The sequence below is a fragment of the Carcharodon carcharias genome, chromosome 11, assembly GCF_017639515.1.
Source record: "Carcharodon carcharias isolate sCarCar2 chromosome 11, sCarCar2.pri, whole genome shotgun sequence".
Lineage (NCBI taxonomy): Eukaryota > Metazoa > Chordata > Chondrichthyes > Lamniformes > Lamnidae > Carcharodon > Carcharodon carcharias.
In genome coordinates this window covers 29,436,071-29,459,866 of record NC_054477.1, presented here as the reverse complement: position 1 = coordinate 29,459,866, position 23,796 = coordinate 29,436,071, and the positions used below count along the sequence as shown (strand labels likewise).

The 23,796-nt window shown below is 41.1% G+C and overlaps 1 protein-coding gene across 9 annotated transcripts in view; it reads left to right on the top strand.

Moving 5' to 3' along the window:
- The window catches only part of LOC121284238 (CRACD-like protein), a 197,060-nt gene extending 173,692 nt beyond the window's left edge, over positions 1-23,368 (top strand). For 8 of the 9 annotated variants that reach the window (XM_041199549.1, XM_041199545.1, XM_041199548.1 and 5 more), the window contains 3 exons: positions 10,419-10,606; positions 16,994-17,138; positions 19,489-23,368. In XM_041199549.1, the coding sequence (XP_041055483.1) occupies positions 10,419-10,606; positions 16,994-17,138; positions 19,489-19,652 (497 nt within the window). In that variant the 3' untranslated portion in view covers positions 19,653-23,368. Of the gene's footprint in view, positions 1-7,350; positions 7,509-10,418; positions 10,607-16,993; positions 17,139-19,488 lie in introns of those variants that run through there. The other variant, XM_041199552.1, reaches the window with a different exon arrangement.
- Positions 23,369-23,796: the final 428 nt, after the last annotated feature.

Genomic DNA, 23,796 nt, shown 5'->3' with positions numbered 1-23,796 from the left:
ATTCTCTGGAGTTCAGAAGAATGAGGGGGGGGGGAATCTCATAGAAACCTATAAAATCCTAACAGGACTAGACAGGGTAGATGCAGGAATGATTTTCCCGATGGTGGGGGAGTCCAGAACCAGGGGTCACAGTCTGAGGATACGGGGTAGACCATTTAGGACTGAGACGAGAAATTTCTTCACCCAGAGAGTGGTGAGCCTGTGGAATTCGTTACCACAAAAAGTAGTTGGGACCAAAACATTGTATGTTTTCAAGAAAGAGTTAGATATAGCTCTCGAGGTGAAAGGGATCAAAGGGTATGGGGACAAAGCGGGAGCAGGCTATTGAGTTGGATGATTAGCCATGATCATAATGAATGGCGGAGCAGGCTCGAAGGGCCGAATGGCCTACTCCTATTTTCTATGTTTCTATACTATAAACTAATAAGACATCTGTTACATCTAGTTAGCCTAGATTATTAGTATGGCTGTCTTATTAAAACTAATACCTGATCCTAACTAATAACCTCATCATCATCAACCATCTCCACTACATTCAGCTTGAACTTTGACCTTTGGTAGAGCACAGTCTGTGTTACTAGCCCTGAGTCAATGACTTGCACTCCTTTATTCCTTAACTTCTGACCTTGAGATGGGTGGGATAACATGGAAAGGAAGAAGAAAGCGAGAAAAGAAGAATGGAAAAATGATAAAAGGAATGAAGAAAGTGATAATGAAAGATATGTAACTGGTTATATTGCAGATGACAGTGCCATTTGTAATCTGCTTAAATTAATTTAGCCAACACAGATGGGCAATTGAACCTGGCACTTTCCTGGTCCATATGGCACAGCTCCACACTGGGCATTTGCCATCAACAAGCAATACTTTTTCACATTGGATGAAAATGATCTGCGCTGCAGGAACTCAGACTACATTTTTCACTAAATTTGACAGGCAGCAACAAAAAAAGCATTCCCTACCCCAACTTTTCTTCTGATTTGCCTAATTGAGATTTCCAGACCATTACTAGAACTGTTTAATGTGAGGGAGTTTTTTTATTAAGTTCTAGAGAAACCAATTACTGTTCATAAAACAACTATACAAAACGTGGTTAAAGACGCCAGACTGGGAAGTAATGAGGCCCCAGCGACCACAGCACAGGGCGCTCCTGACAAGGGCCACGAGTTAGACAAGCAAAAAGCAGGTTTTCAGAGTCACAGAAGGCTTGACAAGTTGGGTCAGCGGAGAATTAGCATTACCATTCCTTCAGCAAGGACAACAATGAGGAAGAGAAAGGGGGTATTAAGACACTCTATTCCAAATGGGAAGTTGAAAGATTCCTGCAGTGCACATTCCAGACCGCGATCACCTGAGAGATCAAACTGAGCGAGTGAGACAGGTAAGTGGGTGATCATCCGCTGTCGTATGGAGGGAAGAGGAGAGGCAAATCCTGGAATCAACTTAGCAATTGGAAATGCATAGGATAGTAGTGGACAGCCAGCAAAGGCTTGTGAAAGGCAAGTCATGTTTGACAAACGTAACAGTTTTTTGAAGAAATGGCTGATTTGTATAGGGGACACAGTAGATGTAAAGTGCATCGAATCTCAGAATGCCTCCAATAACAAGACTTGTTACAATAATACAGGCCTGTGATATAAGAGGAAATGTGGCAGCATGGCTAGAAAGCTAGACAGGATTGTTGCTAACTGCAGGAAGAGCTCCATGGCAAATATCCTGTGTTTTATGTAGCAGACAAATTAAAATGAGCTCTCATGCTGTTGTTGGACCCTGCTAAGTTGAATGTAAATGTGTCTGAGGGAAAACAGGGTTTTAGTTACTGGCTTAAGTCAGTAGTGGATGGAATAGCAACTGGTTCGGGTGATGTCCCTTCTGAGTACCTGAAAAACTCTATAGCATAGAAATTATACATTTGGACAGTACTGACTTCTGCTGCTAGTGGTGGTGCAGTGTGAATAGCTGACTGGTCCTGCAGGTCATCATGGACCAGATGGCATTGCCTCCTTACTGAGTGTGAGTTTGCTCCTGCACCACTCTACCAAGTATCTGCATCTGCTGTGGTAGCTCCACTGAATGGGTAATTTATTCTGTAAATGGTGCAAATCATCAGCACTTTTGCATTGCCCTCATCTCAAGGCCCTATTGCTTTGGGATAACTGGCAATAGCAGTGTCTGACAGTCTTGTGCTGAAAAAGTTATGTGGAGAGACTAGAGAAGCTGGGATTGTTCTCCTTAATGTGGAGGTTAAGGGAAGACTTGAGGGGAGGTATTCAAAATTCAGAAGAATTTTGTTAGAATAAGTAAGAGAAGCTGTTTCTACTGGCAGCAGAGTTGATAACTAAAGGACATGGATTTAAAATAATTTACAAAAGAACCAGAGCAGGTATGAGTTTATTATAATCAGAGAAGCGAGTTATCCTAATCTAGAATGTACTGCCTGCGAGGCTGGTGGAAGCAGAATCAATAGCAACTTTCAAAAGGCATTTGGATAAGTCCTTGGATAGAAAAATTAGCAGCGTTATGCGAAAAGAACAAAGGAGTAGGTGAATTGGATAGCTGTTCCATAGAACTAGCAGAGGCACAAGTGGCGCCCTTTTGTACTGTAACATGCCATGATTCTACAACTAACTCCCATATCTGCATGAGATGCATCCAAGGATATTGAAGGAAGTGACAGTGGAAATTACAGTGGCACTGGCTATAATTTTCCAATCTTCCTTAGACTCAGGGGTGGTGCCAGCGGACTGGAGAATTGCAAATGTTACACCTTTGTTCAAAAAAGGATGTTAATATAAGCCCAGCAACTCCAGGTCGATCAGTGTAGCCTCGGTGGTGGGGAAGCTTCTAGAAACAAAATTTGGGACAAAATTAATAGTCACATGGACAAATGCAGGTTAATTCAGGAAAACCAGCCTGGATTTGTTAAGGGCAAATCTTATTTAACTAACTAACTGAAGTTTTTTGATGAGTTAACTGAGAGGGTTGATGAGGTCAATGCTCCTTGGAGAAGAGAAGGTTGAGAGATCATGAGGGGTCTGGACAGAGTAGATAGGGAGAAACTTCCCATCGGTGGAAGGATTGAGGACCAGGGGTCACAGATTTAAGGTAGTTAGCAAAAGAAGCAATGGCCACATAAGGAAAAAATTTTTCATGCAGCAAATGGTTAAGATGTGGAGTACACGGCCTGAGAATGTGGTGATGGCACGATTAATTAAAGCTTTCAAAGGAAATTGGATCAGTACCAGAAAAGGAAGAATGTGCAGGGCTACACAGGGGAGTGACACTAGGTGAATTGCTCCTTCGGAAAGCCAGCACAGACATGACAGGCAAAATGGCCTCCCTCTGTGCTGTAAGCATTCTATGATCCTAAGTAATGAACTCAACTTTTAAATTTTATCCTATCCTGTGAAATCTTATCCTGCACCAGTGTCTCTAAATTCACCTTAATAAGCAATTTTCCTGTTAATTCTTATGAATACATTTTAACACCAGAGCAAAATCTGGATAGCTGTAAAACCAAAAGAAAAATGTATTATTGCTTTCAATTGGCCTTTCTCACTGGTTTATTTACGTTTGTTAGTTTGGCAAAAGAGAAGATAATGTCCTAAAGGCTTATAGCAGATTAAAATTAAAGATTTTTTATAATTATTAAATTATATATTATTATTATTAAAGATTTTTTTAAAAAGTTTATTTCCCTACCCATTTTCAGTTTTGTGACTTTCCTGTTTTGGCAGTGTCCTACATCATGAGCAGTCCATGGTGAGGATGGGTGAATAACTCTCCTCTGGGCCTGTGTTGCTCTGAACAGAAGAGGGTGTCAATACATAATCTAGAGTGATTCGTTTCTTAATTTTCCACTTTTCCCTCGGGGAATGTGCCTCAGAATATGTATGCATCTCTTGGAAGCTGCAACTCAAGCTTTGGATGCACCAAGCGAAGAACCTGTAACTAGGGAACCTTGGTTATCATGTGTGTTATAACCAGGAAACCCAGGCGATATTTCCACAGTGGAATCCTGCACCACTTGCCACACACAACTGCTTTAGAGCCTCTATTACTTTCTGCAGATTACTGCTCCAGCCAGTTGTATCAAAATAAAGCCAGAACACACATTAGCAGAGCAGTTGTTTTTTATACAGTCACAGTTGTGGCTGTGCCCATGAGGTTAGCAACAAAGAGAGGTTGAGGAGAGGAAAACCCTTCAGACAGCCAGCCTGCAGCACACTCTCACACTTTCCGTTGACTGTTTCAAGTGCATCATTGGTGAAGGGCCTTGGAAAATACAATGCCTGCAGTCAGTCAGCCGGTGAAAAGCAGATGGAGGTTTAGAGGGAATTATGTGTTTCTTTAATGTGCGAGTGGTAGGAGATAGACTCATTCAAACTTAGATCTTTCCAATTGTACTGTTGCTATCATTTTGTTTTTTTCCCTTCATTCTTTCGTGGGATGCGGGTGTCGCTGGCAAGGCCAGCATTTGTTGCCTGCCCCTCATTGCCCTAGAATTGCCCTAGGCTTGTTCATACATTGCAGAGGACAGTTAAGAGTCAACCACAGGCTGGGCTTGTATCCGCTGGAGTTTAGCTGAGTAAGAAGCAACTTGAGTGAAATATATAAGATCCTGAGGGGACTTGATAGTGTGGATGTGGAAAGGATGTGGATTCCTCTTGTGGGGAATCTAGAACTAGAGGTCACCCCTTTTAAAAATAAGGGGTCTCCCATTTAAGACTAGAGATGAGGAGAAATGTTTTCTGAGGGTAGTGAGTCCTTGGAATTCTCTTCCTCAAAAGGCGGTGGAGGCAGATTTCCTTCCCCAAAGGACATTACTGAATCAGATGGGTTTTTACAACAATCAGTGATAGTTGTCATGGTTACCATCGCTGAAACTAGCTTTATTTTTTATTGCCTGAAACACTTTCAACTCTTATTATTTTGTACTGAGGAGAGATTGTAAAGCTTATAAAAATTAGTTAAAACTTTCAAAAGGAACATATTTAAATAAATGTCACCGTTAGCACATCCTTTGGCTAATATCACCACTGTCAACACCCCTTTGACCTTTTGTTTATGACATCTTTGGCAATCTCTCCTTTGTCTCCTCCTATCACTGGCCCTCTATCCAGCGTCACCTGTCCCACCCCCCTAAAACAGCTTGTATTTCACCAGATTTCTATTTCTCTTTAGTTCTGATGAAGAGTCATACGGACTCAAAACGTTAACTCTGTCTTCCTCTCCACAGATGCTGTCAGACCTGCTGAGTTTTTCCAGCAATTTTTGTTTTTGTTTCAGATTTCCAGCACCCGCAGTATTTTGCTTTTATCTTACATTTAAATACACGTTTCTTATAGTAGGTTAGTGTTAGCAGATAAAGAGAATCAAGAACAATGGATTACATATTGTGTATGAATATTGAATATTGTGTAATCATAACTTTATGCATGGATGTCACACCTGGCTGCATTCCAACAAAGAAACCGAGACCGACCCCCTCCCCGAATAGGTTATTGAATTCTCCATCTGAGCACCACTGCATTTCAAAATATCAAGTTTTGTGGCATTTTGATTAATGTAAGTGGAATTAACATATCCTAGTAGATTTCTGTGAAGTTGCTCTCAGATTTACATGGTTTGGTCTTATTTTTCTGCATTGTTCAATGTCACCTGAAGCTTCTCTCCTCTGCTTCCCAGTTAATCCCCTCTGCCTCTTTCCATCTCACCGCTATAGTTTTGACTTGAATTGCTCCATTTGTTGTGGCCAGATTGCTGTCTGCTGATGTTTCCCATTTGCCTTCCTTAACTAAGTATTTCTGAATATAAAGCTGTGGATTCAGCTTGAGCTACAATGCAATCCTGAATCAGGAGTCCCGATGTTTATCATTTTCTTCACCAAACTGCCAACTTTATTTCAGTCCCAGATAGCTGTGTTGTATGTTTTGGGGGGGGAATCTGAATGATCGATGGGGTAGATTTGCATCTTTGTCCATGCATGAAACTGGCAGGATTCGGCTGCCCATTATTGCCAAGGGGCATTGGGCAGTTACTATCATGAGCAGCCAATTTACGCCAGTTTTGCACCTGGTGTTGAAAGTCTATGCTGTAGTTGAATGTGGTTAGCATGAAACAATGTTATAATCTGGCATGGTCCAATTGACAACATTACAGGCTCATTACAGTATTCTGATATTCTGGATACAGTATTCTAATATTCTGGATGCAAAGGGATGGATTTTAATTGTCTGGCAGTCGACCAGCTGCTTGGCCTATAGTGCCAATGGGTCCATTCAGTGAATCAGGCCTCATTCTGTGTGTATCAAATGGCCATCCTAATGCAGCTCGCTAGCTCCATTCTGGCACAATTTCAGATGGTCTAGCAGCCAAGCCAGCTCAGGTATTAAGTTTTATAAATAAAAACAGGAAATACTCAGCAGGTCTGGCAGCACCTGTGGAGAGAGAATCAGAGTTGACACTTCATGTCTGTAATCATTCATCAGGGGTAACATGTATGTTTGGAGGGGTGGGAGGGTTGTGATTATAGTGCGGCGGCATGAGGGGGGCCTGTGTGGGAAGCCCAGAGTAGCAGAGCACCACCTTTTTTGTGGAGTCTGAGGGAACCCTCCTGCTCTTTCTGACATCAAAGATAATTTCAACATTTAGCTGAAGTTGAGGTTGAGGCAAATCTTTTTAAAAGTCATTCACAGGATGTGAGCGTCACTGGCTAGGCCAGCATTTATTGCCCATCCCTAACTGCCCTTGTTCAGAGTCAACCACATTGCTGTGGGTCTGGAGTCACATGTAGGCCAGAACAGATAAGGATGGCAGATTTCCTTCCCTAAAGGACCTTAGTGAATCAGATGGGTTTTCACGACAATCGACAATGGTTTCATGGTCATCACCAGACTTCTAATTCCAGGTTTTTTTATTGAATTCAAATTCCACGAGCTGCCATAGTGGGATTCAAACCCAGGTCCCTAGAGCATTATCCTGTGTCTAGTGATAATACCACTACACCATCACCTCCCCAAATAGCATAGAAACTTTTAATGCCCAGCTAGATAAACATGAGGGAAAAGGGAATAGAAGGTTATGCTGATGGGGTTGAATCCTGTGCACTGGTAAATTTTACATACTCGTTCTGGCTGCCTCCTTCGACCAGGTTTTTCGGAGCAGTGCATCCATAGTACACACTCCGCCCAGTTAAAAAGTCATGGGGATCATATGTGTGTCATAAGCCCTCAAGCTAGATAGATTAATGAGGCTCTCTTCTATTGCAAGCAAGGGTCGGAACAGTAAAATGATTAATAAATTGATATATTAACTATTTATTGCGTAAATTGATTTAATTTCTTCCAGAGAAATCTGTTGAAGTTTTGCAAGATGACTATTGTGAAGAAGGTAGAAGTATGAAAGCATGGAACTGCTAATCTTTTATCATTAATTTCTGGCCAGATTAAATTACACATAATCTATATTGGGGATGTTGAAACAAAAACATGAAATCTAAATTCCATGGTTATACAACTAAATCACCTGATTTAATCAACTCTTAACAAAATTTGATTATGCAATGATTTATTCTTTTTATGTCAATTTGTGTTTCTGAAGAAATAAAGCTTGTCATAACACAAAGTGCCCAATTTTCAGAATGTATTCCCTTCTGTTGCATTCACATCTACTATTTTTGAGAAGCAGTGTGGAAAAATGAGATAACAAGTTACAAATAAGACAGATAAATTTAGCAAAATAAAATGTAATTGCTGCACAGAAATTGGACAAACCAGTTAGGGAACTGAGACTAATCCATGACAAATGCTGATTCTCAAGCAGAGAAAATGGTATGAACGTGGAATGCTCTACAGCAAACAGTCATTGAAGCAGTCAGAGAATAGTTTAAAAAGGTGGCTACTGATAACCAGGATTATCACAGGATAAGGGAAGTGAGCAACAAGGTGGGATTAGACTAGGTCACTCATGTGCAAACAACACTTAATGGGCCAATTAGTCTATTTCTGTGCTACAACCTTCTATGAGATTAGCGTCAGGTATGCTGATAAAATGCCACTTTTTAAAAGCTGCTGTGGCCAAATTGAATGCAAACCGATTGAACAAATGTTACAATTAAGAAGCAAAACGGGAAGTTAACCAAAGGAAGTTTAACTTTAATATACAGGGAAACTCATGAGCCATTATCCTTGAGAGCAAAACAACTGCATGATTATCACTTCAATAACTGTTCAATCGGAGATTACACAATTCCAGAAAAGTAACATTATGGTAGCTATGTCAGCACTGATAACAATACCTTAGGGCCATAAAATTAATGCCGGCGTGATTGGTAGTAAATCTTACCAGCTGGCCAGGAAGCATAGTAGATAAATGGGAAAGCTGCTGCTTATGATCGCAGACTCAGCAAGCGGAGAATGTGAACCAAACTTGTGCTTCTCCAGAAAGCCACATTTGGTTGACTGAGCCCACTTCTTCTAACCAATCATGCTCAACATGGGACAGTTGGGGGTTCTTGTCTACTGTGCTCCCCACTCCACATCCCAGTATTCTGAATGAGGGAGCAGAATAATTACAGATAAAACTCCTATAATTTACCCCTGCCCCCTCCATTCCCTCCCCCTACTCAAAATAATCCAGTGTATCACTAAAACATTACAACCTACATTGCTTGATGCTGGTTAGTTGCAATCCACAAATAAAATTCTCATGGCCTCAGCAGAACCACATCCACCCCTTCCCCCACAGTATTTAATCATTTATCTTCTTATAAACGTCAGCCCTACTTCACTCCTGAAGTACTGTACCTGCGCCACATGGACTACAGCGGTTGATTATGCGTAATTATCCACGCTTGGTTAAGAGCCTAGACTCTTATAAAAGGATTATGTGAGTGACTTTGTTTATACAGGTGCAGAGAAGTATGGACATTGCTTGACTGACATCTTTATGAGGTTATAATAAGTTATTCTTTCTGTGATCTATTTTGTCAATGTCTCAATATTTATTTGCACAGAGTTAAGGGATGTCAAGTGCTTAAAACTTCTTTTATTGATACTTCAATGGTGTGTTAAATTGAGACTTTTATAGGGTGGTAGGAACACCAGCTTTTTCAAAAAATAATGATATTTTTTCTTCTAAGCAGCTTCACACATGCCATTAGTACAATAGGGTTCATTGTTTCTGTACATAGTATATACTAGGTGAATAACCACCGAGGAACCATGAGTTGGCATGGAGGGTATGAGCTGACATGGAGGGGGTTGGGGTCAACTATTTGAAGTTACCTTTTAAAAGGTTCCCAATTCTTTCACAGGATGTGGGCATCACTGGCTATTGCCCATCCCTAATTGCCCTTGAGAAGGTGGTGTGAGCTGCCTTCTTGAACTGCTACAGACCACATGGTCTAGGTACACCCAAATGCCCTTTGGAAGGGAGTTTCAGGATTTTGACAGTGAAGGAACTGCAATATAGTTCCAAGTCAGGATGATGTGTGGTTTGGAAGGGAACTTGCAGCTGGTGATGTTCCCGCGTATTTGCTGCCCTTGTCCTTCTAGATGGTAGTGGTCGTGGGTTTGGAAGGTGGTGCTGAATGAACCTTGATGAGTTGCTAGGAGATGCCTTTACCAACCCCCCATCCCCTGCCAGTATAGCATATCATACCGTTATGGTGGCCCTAGGAAATGATCTTGTCCAGGTCATCTCGAAACTGGTTGAAATTTGTTGCTATGAATCTGCAAATATGACAGCTCTAACTCAGCCATTACAGCTGTCCTTTTTCTAGAAAATTGTGGAAACATTTCCTCAGGTCTCAATCATTTTAACCACCTGTGAGCATTTTTAAATATTTAAGTTGGGTATATTATTAATGAAAAATGTTTTAAAAGTCGCATGTGGAAATGCAGATAGGCCAGATTTTGATAAGAAAGGCACAAAACTTTGAAAATACTGTTTGCCTTGTTTTGTGTTGCACAGCTTAAATAATGGGACATTTTTTGGATGGCAAGTTAAGTGAAAAACTGTAACCTTTTAGAGATGCACCAGAAATGCATGTTATTGTTACATCCCCAAAGAGTTTAAAATTTGCTGAATGTGAAAACCTGATTATGAAAATATAACTTTGCAAATCTACGCGCAAATTCTAACTCGAAATCGCTCAACACAATTATAAAAGCAAAAATTGCAACACTGAAATAAATCACCGGTAGGTAAACAATTGATCAAAAATGCTGCCTTGGATCAAGGATCAAAAATATTTTGAAACATATGTTCTTCCAATTTTTTTGTAATTAAATATTCTTCATTTAATGAAATCCTGTTACCACCATTCTTTGTTTACGCGAGTAATTGCATTAGGATTATGTATAAATTGTTTACGGGGTTAGTGTTGGAAATGTTGATTATATCTTCTTTCCCAGAAAGGGGGCTACTTTTTGAAAAGCATACCCAAGACAACGGGTCATCCATTGAAGGCTGTTCTGTACCAGCTTGGGTCACCATGGCCAGGCAGAAGCAGAAGGGGTATCATGTGCAGCATTACAGCAAAGAAGATAAAATGCCAGCCCAGGAAGCCAAAGCTATTGCCAACAGGAAAGCAATGGACAAGGTAACATTGTGTGGTGCTATCCCCTTCATTTTTCTTTTATATACCATATTACATTGATCTTCAGTCACTCCATTCTTAAATTGGTATAGTATACCACAAAGATTGCACTAGGATCTGGAATGCACTGTCTGCGTGGTGGAGGCATTCAAGAGGGAATGCCTCAATTATTATCTGAAAAGGAAGATTGTACAAGGATGTTATTCACAATAAGAAGTTGTAGTAGAAGAATTAATCCAGGCTGGTCTTCAGGTGCAAGCTGGTTTATTTTCAAGACAGCTCCTCAGTGCCACTGATTTTCAAATAGCTTCCACACAGAGTGTTCCAGCTGTATCTTTTAATTCTGTATAGGTAGGATAATCAATGCCCATCACCTGTTTAACTGGCAATTGTCTTTAACATGGTGGTTGCCACGCAGTGTGATTACTTGTACATTGACAACGAGAAGAAGGTGCAGAGAAGCGGCCTCCTGTGTTGTAACAATTCTGTGATTCTAATGTCCTTCAATCATCCCAGGGACAAATTTAATCCCATTAAGGTTCCTGTTGGGAATCTGTGAACATAATGTTGAATGCTGGACTTGTATGTGTTGCACAGTGTTTGTGAATCTATTTGCAATTCCTGGTTACAGTTAGATTACAGTTTAAATGTAAAACACCAGCAAGAACATCAAGTTGTCAAATGTACCTCATTCAAAAAGAATTCAAAGCCAATTATGTTTGAATATTACATTGGGGTCTGTGACTGCATTCCTGCCCTAATGGAGTAAAGCATTTATTCAAATGTTATTTTTAATATGAAAAACTTTAGATGTGATTGATTTAGAGCATGTCAAAGGCCAGTCAGGAATAGGTTAATCTCAAGAGACTAAAACCTACCCTCTTTGTGTCTTTCCAGCTAGAAATGATTTGGCATTGACCATTCCTTTCAAATGCACCATTGATCTATAAATTGAGCGTGGTCTTTGGACAATGGATAATTAAATCATAGGAAATATGGAACCGATGATCAATAAAGAGACACACTATCATTGTGCGAAGATGTTTGCATGAACGACAGAACATGTTGTGCCAAAATAATTCATAATCTTTTGTAATTAAAAGCAAAAGAAAGAGCATTTTGATCTACATTAAAAGGGAGTAAGCAAGGTTTCCCACCAGCAATTCATATTGAAAAAAAATATTCCTTACGGGTAAACAACGGCTGTCATTTTAATTTATTTCTTTGTTTTACATTTTGGATAAGGGTCCAAATGACCCAGATTCGTACACATGTTTTCAGGTTCCCGTGGGGAAACACACGCTATCATTTTACACTTCCCTTCAGCATAAAGTGGCCATTTTGCCTTATCTACACATGTGTACAAATAAACTGAGCCACACAGCTACAAATACAGATTTTATTACTTTTAATTCATTTTATTTTAAATTGAAACTCAAAAGGCATGAGCAGAAGCTGACCCAGGTATTAAATAGAGGAAACTGTCATGAATGATGAGACAATGCTTTTCAGCAGCTTTATATCCTCCCACTGATTGCCCTGCAGTCCAAGCTCAATGAAAATGATCAGTAAGACTGCTTTAAGATTTTTTTCTTATTCATTCACGGGATGTGGGCTTCGCTGGTTGGGCCAACATTTATCTCCCATCCCTAGTTGCCCTTGAGAAGGTGGTGGTGAGCTGCCTTCTTGAACTGCTGCAGTCCATGTGGTGTAGGTACACCCACAGTGCTCTTAGGGACGGAGTTGCAGGATTTTGACCCAGCGACAGTGAATGAACAGTGATATATTTCCAAGTCAGGATGATGAGTGACTTGGAGGGGAACTTTTCAGGTGGTGGTGTTCCCATCTATCTGCTGCCCTTGTCCTTCTGGATGGTAGTGATCATGGATTTGGAAGGTGCTATCAAAGGAGCCTTGGTGAATTCCAGCATTGCATCTTGTAGATGGTACACACTGCTGCTACTGTACGTCAGTGGTGGAGGGAGTGAATATTTGTAGATGTGCCAATCAAGCAGGCTGCTTTGTCCTTGGTGGTGTCAAGCTTCTTGAGCACTGTTGGAACTGCACTCATCCAGGCAAGTGGAGAGTAGTCCATCACACTCCTGACTTGTGCCTTGTAGTTGGTGCACAGGCTTTGGAGAGTCAGGAGGTGAGTTACTCATCACCGGACCTAGCCTCTGACTTGCTGTTGTAGCCACAGTATTTATATGGCTAGTCCAGTTCAGTTTCTGGTTAATGATAACCCCCAGGATGTTGATAGTGGGGAATTCAGTGATGGCAATGCCTTTGAACGTCAAGGGACTATGGTTAGATTTTCTCTTGTTGGAGATGGTCATTGCCTGGCACTTGTGTGGCGCAAATGTTAGTTGCCACTCATCAGCCCAAGCCTGGCTATTGTCCAGGTCTTGCTGCATTTGGACATGGACTGCTTCAGCATCTGCAGAGTTGCAAATGGTGCTGAACATTGTGCAATCTTCAGCGAATGTCCCCACTTCTGACCTTATGATGGAAGGAAGGTCATTGATGAAACAGCTGAAGATGGTTGGGCTGAGGACACTACCCTGAGGAACTCCTGCAGTGATGTCCTGGAGCTGAGATCACTGACCTCTATCAACCACAACTATCTTCCCTTGTGCTAGGTATAACTCCAACCAGTGAAGAGTTTTCCCCCTGATTCCCACTGACTTTAGTTTTGCTAGGACTCCTTAGTGCCACACTTGGTCATATGCGGCCTTAATGTCAAGGGCAGTCACTCTCCACTCACCTCTTAAGTTCAGCTCTTTTGTCCATGTTTGAACCAAGGCTGTAATGAGGTCAGGAGCAGAGTGGCCCTGGTGGAACGCAAGCTGGGCGTCAGTGAGCAGGTTATTGCATTTGTGTCTTCTACAAAGCTACTATTCTATGGAAACCATGTTTTGTATAATACGAGTAGTACAATATTTGTCTGAATGTCTCAATCAAGTTCACTGTCTAGCATGGGTTCAGGCTTGTGATACAGCACAACTACCTATAAAGGTAAGGTAAGAATGATTGTCCTTGACATCAAAGCACCATTGACATCAAGGAGCCATAACAAAATTGAAGTCAAAGAGAACTTAGCTATTTCTACACTTGTACATCTCTTACAGTACTTGTGGTAAGTTCTCAAATGTCCTTTATCTTTCTAACATGTGTCACTGACCATTAGAAGCTGAAAGGAACAGAAACCCAGACAGTTGGAGCACTATCAAATCTGAGCAGAGCTTTGCCTTCCAGTTAATTTGAGTTGACTACACCGACCTCGTTTATGTGGTTGCTATATATTAAATATGATGCCTGCTCCAAAGTCAGCTGCTAATTTCTGCAGCTCCCTACAAAAAATCTTCAGTGTAAAGAGATAAAGTCAATGCTGCTGTCAACTTGCAGCAAAGTGGAAATCCATCCACATAACAATTGCTTTTAAATTTCGCAAAATTTTAATAATTTATCACCGAGCCAAAATATTCCCAACCCTGCTGATCTTTATAAACTGCACAGCTCTTTTGAAGTTAATTTTCATTCCTGGCAAACAGAGACTGCTTGCAAGTGGCAACCCAACAAGATTAAAAATGTTTTACATTCCCAGGAGCACATGTGAGTCTCCTAGGGTTTGGGGCACTGGTGCTGCACTTTAAAATGAGGACAGTAAGATTAATATCCTTTTCTCCTCGAACTTTTCAGCCTATCAGAACAGCTTTCTCTAACCTAGGGAATTTGGCTTCCGAACAATTATTTTTAGTGAAATACAGCCTGAGGTTAGCAGCCATTTGAAGTATGCAGGCTCTCGTTTATACTGCACAACTTGTTACAGCACAATTATTGATTGACATTATAGAGCTTATAATGAGGAACACAACCTAGGGGAAATTTGGTGTACAGTCAACTCTTTCCAAGCACTAGGAGGGAGTGGTTGAAAAGGAGGCCCTGTTTCCCATGATGATGACACGAGCGGCGTTAGTAGATTTCTTCTCGTGTTATTATTGCAACATATGGTTGTTAGTCTTCTGTATGATTGTGGCCCAAGTGGTTTTAAACAGGAAGATATAATATATTGATTTGTAACAATATTATTCTTGTAATATTGCAGAGCAATTGTATATTAAATGACAAGCTATTATTACAAACCTGGTTTTCTCAAGTTAATTAATTCTGACCATCATTACTAGGCTATGAACTTCCAATTGTCTCAAGAACTCTTAATTTTTGGAAGGAGGGTTTTTCTATCTTAAAACTGCTGAGCTGCCTTGGGCTGCACACGTACATTTCTGTCCCTATCTCCTAGTTATTAACTATCCCATCAGACAGAGGCCACACTACCACCTCATGATGAGCTGCCTATGAAGCATCCTAATCTTCTCGACTGCCATCGCTGTCTTACAGCTTTGTTATTGTCCTGTGGAAGGCCACCCTCTTATCTCTAAGTGTTTGGTTCTGTGCAGCTTGTTTGCAAATGAAACCTGTTATCTGTAAGTTCATTTTGTCGTCTCAGGATCGAGCATGTCATGAGGACATTTTTAACTTGCTGCCTGATGGGAAAATGGTCAACTAGTAATGGTCAATAATCAAACAAGCAACATGCCTTCATCTTTTAATAAGTGTCCCAATCATATTGGCCATTGATGTCCTGTACATCATGTGGACTCAGGATTCTAAATCGTGTGTGTGCAACCAGTTTTATGGCACATGTCAGACAGAATAAACCTTCACACAGGGATCCAATGTTAAGATTAGAAATTACCGTATGCAGTGTTGGCATTTGTACACTTAATGTGTTTGCTTAGCACTGCTTTGATTAACATGTTAAAGGAGGAAGTACCCATGGGATTAGTAATAGAAATGCAGTATACATTTAATATCACACGCTCGTTTCCAGATGATATTTGCTTGTTTTTTTTTCTTCCTTGTGAGAAAACAATAGTACAATCCAACAAAAGCAAAATACTGAGGATGCTGTAAATCTGAAATAAAAACAAAAAGTGCCGGAAAAGCGTAGCTGGCCAGGCAGCTGTCTGGAATCTTCTGCCCCTGCAGGAGGTGAGGAAGGAGGCGGGCAGGCCTGAAATTTTGTGACCAATACCCGACACCTTCCCGCCTCCACTGGAAGTAAGTTCTGAGCAGGAAGTCCCATGGTCAACCTTCCTGCCCTGCCTCCACTTGAGTCCCTTGATTTGCCAATGAACAACTACGTAAGGGCTTCTTCCCACTTCCGCTGCCACCTTCCCAGCTCCAGGCCGGCCTGCTGACATGCGGCCTGAATGATTGGTAAAACTGTGCAAATTCATGTCAGCTGAAGGGGTGGGTGGGGGTCGAGCAGGGTGGTGTCCTTTGATCTGCACTAATCTGTGCATGATCAAGGGCAGGGGTGTGGCTGCTGACAGAGCCCCTGCCTTTGCTGCCAACCCCCATCTCTGAGATCTCGCCATCCACCCCCCCACCAACAGCACTTTTTTTCTTGGGTCACTTCATGTTCTTGGGATTCCGGGGAAGGGGTGTTGTTCCAGCAGCATCCACAACCTCGTCTGTGGTGCTGCTGAGTGCAAGAGCTGCCGGCCTCTGATTGGCCGGCAGCTCTTGGCGGGTAGGACATCGTCTTCCAGGGCCCTCAGTCTGGAGGAAGGATTGCTGCTGTCCATTTAACTGCCTGATGGGTAGAGGATATGGTGGGCCTTCCTCCTGAGAGTCAACATGGGTGTCTCACCACTTTTTCAGGCAGCGCGCAAGACACCTCCAGAGAATGAAAGATTCCACCTCATGTTGAAGATCGAGATGACCTTTAATACAATTCTACTTAGTGTTACACCAGTATACATATCTGCTTTTACATTTTACACACAAAGGGCTGAATTCCCCCCCAACCCCACCCCGTCGGGGGCGAAGTTGAAGGGCGGACGTGCACAGGCGTGCTTCCAATTGGCGCCCCCAACTGGGGGCGCAACACCATTTTACATGAGTTGGGACATGTCTATAATTTTTACAAAACCTTTATTAAAATTTTAAAAACCTATATGCAACCTCATCCCGCCCGTGGATGAGGTTTCATGCTTTTCCTAATTCGCACCGGGGTCCTGGCCTGCCCACCAACCTTAAAGTTGGACGATCAGGTCCTTTAATTGTTTCAACGATCCTGTCAATGGTCTCAATTGGCCATTGTCAGATCGGCGGGCCCGCAGCTGATTTCGCTGCACCCCCACCTTCCTGAAAATTTAAATGGAACGCGATGATTTTGGGAGATCCCCCCCCTCGCCGACATCACCGCTAGTCATTTTACACTTGGCCCGCTTGCCGACACATAAATTCCTGCCCAAAGTATATGACTTTGCTATGCAAAATTGCAAACTCCATTTGCGTTCATATGTGTTTCTTTTCTTATTAGGAGACCTTAAAGTCACCAACTGACCTCAAAAGCGGTCACCTTAAGCCGTTGTCTTCTTGCAAAGCTCAAGACTGCAAACTGGAACTAAAGTCAAGTGTGGCAGAGCCTCAACAGAGAGTTTCTCCCATTCCCAGTCCTGTGACAGGTAAAACTGGAGACACTTATACAGTACATTTAACATAAAGATCATGTCACTGTCAGCAGTAATCACTGATAGGTGTAAACAGTATAGTGAACGTTCACAAGATTGGTCCCTGGAATGAGAGGATTGCCCTATGATGAGAGGTTGAGCAAATTGGGTCTATACTTAATGGAGTTTAGAAGAATGGGAGGTGAACTCATTGAAACATTCAAGATTATGAAGGTGCTTGACAGGGTAGACACTGAGAGGTTGTTTCCCCCGCCGACTGTGGAATCTATAACAAGGAAGCATTGTTTCAGGATAAGGGGCTGATCATTTAGGACTAAGATGAGGAGAAATTTCTTCACTCAAAGTGTTGTGAATCTTTAGAACCCTTTATCCCAGAGGGTTGTGGATGTACCATCATTGAATATATTTAAGGCTAAGATAGACAAATTTGTGGTCACTCAGGGGGTCAAGGGATGTGGGAAAGGGGTGGGAAAGTGGTGTTGAAGCCCAAGAACAGCCATTATTGAATGAATGATGGAGCAAGCTTGATGGGCCAAGTGGTCCACTGCTGCTCCTATTTCTTATGCTCTTTTGTAAATGAATACAGACAGGAAGACAGCAATTAGGAGAGTTAACCAAAGGCTTGTTGAAGAGATGGTCATTCAAAAGTTTGTTAAAAGAGGGAAGAGAGGTGGAGGAGATTAGGGCTTGATGGCAGAAAACTCTGCACCTTTCTGAGCTTAAAGCGATTTTAAATTTGATCTGTTGTAGGTCAGGGAACCATTGCAGACCCATGAGGACTGTAGCTGTTTTGCTGAAGTTTTTAGTTTGCAGACGGTAATGGATAGTAGAGCGTAAGAATGCTTGAGTTTGGTGAAGACATACAAGAGTTGACAGAGCAGAGGTAAATAATATTAGAGTGGAAGCCAGCTTGTGGTGGAAAAGCTATGTGCCTGGGTTTTCCTTGCAAGCTTCAGGACCCCAGTGTCAGTGTCAAATGGGGGTCAGAGAACTGTCAGCCGGCTGTGATTTTCACCAAATTGGCCAAATAGTGGCCAGAGGGAGGGCTCACCGTCCAATTAAGTACGGCAAGTGGCGCCTCCAGCATTGCAGAAGCAGCAGGCTACCTTTTCATGTGAGAGAGGGAGAGGGCACTTCAAGATGGAGATGTCCTCTCTACAACTTTTTGAAATATTTAGTAAAGAATTAACTCGGCACCCAAGACACCATTGTGGAGGTCTGGCACTGGGAGCTGGGAGGCCATCTCCAGGCAGCCAGTGCCTCAAGGGACCTGCAGACTGACAGGAAAGCTCCAGTCGGGCTCTGACAATAGGCCTGAAGAGGCCTTTAAATCTTGCTTGCGGTCTGATAGCCCTGCCAACCCTCATCCTGTCTTCAGGAAAATAGCCTGGGTTACAGGCTAGAGCTGGCAAAACAGCACACCTGCTCTTCTCCATGCTCACCCCTATTGGGTACTGAAAATAAGCTTGAACAGGATGTCACAGATGCAGACAGTCTGGTTGAGCTGATATAGTGGTTGGTAAAAAGTGGAGTTTGTTGCAGGTGGTGAAGACTATGGCTTCAAGATGTTGAACAGGAGAAACTTGTAACTCATTGGCTGGCAAGAATGCTGTAGCCCACAATTGGCCCATGCTTGACCCCTTCCCCACTCTCAGGCCCAAGCCGCTGGCTGGCTTAGCATGGGAACCAGCCAATTCCCCACCTTCCCTCAATCGCCAATGTTTACTGGTGACAGCCAAAAAATCTAACCCTAAAAATTATTTGGGCCTCCCAGTACCAGTTTTGGGCAGAAATCAAATTCTCCCACCACCAGAGAGTAGGTGCATACAGACTAGCGATGCAAATAAAAATATTCCTGCTAAAGCCTGTGGTAAGTGGAACTGGAATAAAAATGCATACTAATATAGGGGGACTATACGTGATAATTAAGGGAATGCAGTATTAAGGATAGGGAAAGAAAAGCTGATTTTACTTAACAATGTTTTGATATTGCAAATCATAATTTTGTTTGGTATTTTATACTTTTCCATTACTCCCTTTACTAATTAAAGGAGTATTTTATAATAACAGCTGTAATGTGACATACTTCACAATCACAGTCAGGGAATCCATTTTTTATTATTGAGTTATTTTGCACAAAATTTTAAAGCACATTATTTACATAATTCTCTGTTCTTACTCTACATCCTTGCATGTCAACATATTTCATTGCATGTGAGGTGTTTTGTAATGTTACTAATAGATAAGAAAAGGCACTCGAAACTTGTAAACCTGTGTAAATAACTGAATTCCATTTTGCCTGACAGGTATATATGTTTTTTTTTAAATATTACTTTACTTACAGTAAATAAGCATTCATTGGCAACGCCACAGAATACCAGTGACAAAGATGGAAGAGATCAATATGGCAAAGATAAAACTTCTCCTTCATCCAGTCAGCCATCATGGATGGAACTTGCCAAAAAAAAGGCAAAAGCTTGGAGTGACATGCCGCAGATAATCAAGTAGACTGCCACGTGGAACCTCGAAGTTTTACCTGGGACCCCCATAGCTGCTAGTTTTTGGGCATACATTAGACTGTCCATAATGTTGACTGACAATGAGTTAGAATCCTGTGTTGATGAAATGTAACTCAACTTAACATCCTGTTGTTTTTGGTTAAAAAACAAGAATAGCACTTTCCTCAGACTGCTGCATCTCGTGTGTGACAGCACCGGATTCTGATGAGGGGGTAAGCGTGGTGGTGATCAGACAATAAGTGCAATACAGATTCCAGAGTGCATGTAATGGGCTTCTTGTCATGTTCCAGATCTACCTGATTGGGACAGTGTGGGACGCAAGTGTCAATTTTCTTTTTATATCTCCTAGTATGTGGCCATAGTTAAAGCATTGTTCTCGTTATTAACTTGCTTCATTTGTTTAGGGCACAGGAGGTGCTGTATGTTAGGGTGCAGTGTATGTTCAACAAAACTGAGAGGGGGAGAGAATGTTGGCGCCTTCTGTCAAAAACACTTATTTCAGATACATTTAAATTCAATTCATCCATGAGCGTTTTTGCTGAGAGAACTTCTAAGAGTTCTGCAGCATTGGAAAAAAGCATGTTTTGGATCACGTATAAAAAGTTTATGTTTGTATGCTTTTCAAGTTTTGCTAAATCTTTGTAATGACTTATCACTCTGCATTATAGTTCCACTATTGTTGAAACAAAATTATAAAATGACACACTAAAATGTGGGAAATATATATACACACACACATTAGTTAATATTTTATCAGATGTGTCTAGTGATGGATGTAATTTGTGCTTGGGTTTGCTTAGCATTTCACATTTTGGGTTTAACATCAACACTGGTTGTACTTATTTCTGCCTCAAACAAATCATGCAAGGCAGGATTTTGATTGCATTGGGGCGGAGGTGCTGTTTTGTTAGATCCGCAAATCAGCTGAGTTTTTTTATCAGCTCTCAAATCTTGCTGCAGCTGCTGCTCTTCTCAGTGGTGTTGCTTAATGTCAGGATGTCCCAATTGAAACGGGATATTTAGGATGTGTGGATCAACGGGACTTTCAGTGGCTGGGAACATAAGAATCACTAGATGAGAGAAAAAAAAAACAAGACACTGTTCATCTCAGTAATCAGATGATACAAAGATAACAGAATTATTAACTATCAGTTAGTCTACAACAGACCCAGACATGAAATGAGGAAAGTCCCCAGGGGTGGCAAGCTTTGGGAACCGTAACCTAAAGTTACCTGTTCCTCCCAAGCATGTTACACTTATTGCGTATCATGTGGTTAATAAAGTACCCAACTAATTGTCTATGAAATCATTGGCACCGTTATTAACTATTAGCAGGTGCCTGACATCCTATTTTGTAAGGCCACAGTTGAACTCGTACAGTGTTACTCCCTAGCTGCAAGAGAATGTGCACATATATTAATAACGGAATTCATAACAGGAGGAGTGTGGTCATTTGCATAGGAAAATGTGTAAAACATTTTCCAAGAATCTTGTATCATAGCAAACTAATTATATTGTCCATGCCTGCATTTAAATAATTGTAACAATGCAAATTGCACTATATGTTTTAATCTTCAATTACTTCATCATATTCATATGTAGTGAGAACTTTAGTATGTCAATATGTACCTGCCAAACTATTTTCCTAAATTGCCAGAAGTTAACTCTCACTGTGATACAGTTATGTTTGGTACAAAGAGTTAAATTGTTTTGGAACAAATCATAGTCAACATGCACTTTCAAGAAGTGCTAAAACCATGTATCTTTAGTTAATAGATTCAGATCTTACATAGCAGTTTCACTCCATACACTCCATTGCTAAGAATGCAACTTTTAATAGTTTACATTATACTAATGCATTAAGCAGTGGAAGTTCACTGTTCTGTCGATCACAAATTGAGTTTAGTAGCTTCCTTTCCTTACTCAACTTTTCCACTGATTTACATTTATATTTATGCCCGTTGGTACGCACATGTGTGTACCTGTGTATATATTTAGAGCGCTGTGTATAGCATCATGCACAGTATCTGATTCTGTTGTCATGCCATGTAACGTGCAGAATGAGTGTTTGAATTACTTTAGTCAGCTATTTGTGTGAGTGAATTACTATTGAGAAAGTTTGAATGCTCATAATGCACTCCAGGGACATGTTTCTTTACTGTTTCTCCACTCTTAAATGAAGAAGTGTACGTCTTCCAGAGTGAATATTATTAAGGAGGTTATAGTATGAAAAATAGAAGCTTTTTTCCCCTTTTTATGAGAGAGGAGTCAATGTTAAAAATTTCTGTTGCATTTTTACATTACATAGGAATGCACAGAATTGCTAAAGACTAGTATAGTCCAAGTGACTGGTCCCAAAGTTCAAAACATAATATACTATATACTCTCTTTGCCTATACAGTGCTGCATTGTTGTCATGAGGCTCACCTATCATGGAAATGGTGGATCAATGGCAGAATCACATAATATGTCAGGGCATCGGTTCAGAGTGCTATAGAGAGGTGGGATGGGGGATCTCATCCCCCACTTATAGTCCAGGATTTTCCAGTCCCACCCACAGCAGGAACCGCCGTGGGCAGGAATATAACATTTGAGAGCTGGCCAAAAGTCCATTGGCTTGTGGGACTGGAAAAATCTTGATGGTGTTACCTGCATAGCCACAGGGCAGTCCTAAGCTGAAGCCAGGTACATTTCCATGGGCAAATAAACAAAAATAATCAATAGTGGATTTATCTGAAAACTGGCCTCCCACACCTCATAGCAACTGATTCAGAGTCACATTGGCAAAGAGGCCCGGTAATGGAGCATCCACCTAACTCCAGGCTGCGTTTGGTGCAGGATCTAGAGAGACCAATGAAGATAAATTGGGAGAATAACAGGGAGAGTTTCCTATTTTTAAAAAGTATACTTTTAAAATAAGTGCGTGCAATATTGGAGACCAAACACATTGCGAATGGTTTAATGGAAAATTGTGGGTAGTGAAGTGATTTTCAAATCGACTGAGGCCCTTCCATTGATGAGCTATTCCAGACAATTTTACCCTTGATATGTTCATATGATGTTTCTCTGCCTGCTAATTTAATGGACACCCCATCCCATTCAAAATAAACAGGTGGACACCTCAGTTACAACAGCAGATGGTGAAATATTGTGCAAATGTATTACGGGTCTGAGCACTAATATGGCAACAGCAATTTCCAAGTCTGTTTAATCCCCACACCTGCAAATGTAACCCTGAACTCACACTGGTTCACATAGATTGCGCCCTTAGTTTATAAAGACCTGCATGAAGTTACTATTTATGCACTGAATTTTACAGTGCATTCTAGAAGGGATAGTAAATCCATTCAGGAATTAATCTAGTTTACTCAATAGTGTCCCATAGTGTTTGTTCTAAAATCCTGTAATGACAAACCTGTTAGATGCTGTGGGATTTGTGAATAGGTGACTTGCTAGGGGTGTGTGTTTTGAATATTTGATGTTTTTACGTTCACTTAACTTTGCCAATTAGATGTCAGCAAAGCTGGTACAGCTTAAAGGTCTCCAATCTGATGAGCTTGAACCTAATACTACTGTGTGATGCACCAGACTGTTAAACAGCCTTACCTTTGTGTTGCTAAATTTATACTACCTCTCCCTACTTTTATATTGTTAGAACTTCCTACTTGTTAATTCATGATGGAAATTAAAGGATTATTTTTTACTAATCTAAAGATGGCACTCTTTTTCTACTGAATGCAGTGATTTGAATACAATACTTTTTGCTAACAGCTTAAGTTTGTTTATGCAGTGTGGTAACACTAAAATTCAGTGTTGTTGCTGGGGTCTTAGTAAAGCTAATGGTGACCATAGAAAATTCCTTGTAGCTGCACTTAGGTATTGGATTTCAATAAAGAGACGGGCAAGTGAAATTTTCCATTAAACTGTAAAACACGCAACACTACAATTAGATTTCAAGCTTTGTCCTTCCAAACTTTGGATGTGTTTGGAAAGTGAATTAAAAGCTCTAAGTTAACAGTACAATACTCCTGGTTACAGATATTGGCAGGAACAACTTCAGATAATCATTTGAAGGGTCCCGTGAGAAGAGTGAAGGCAATTTGCATTCACACAGCACCTTAGCACTTCACTCT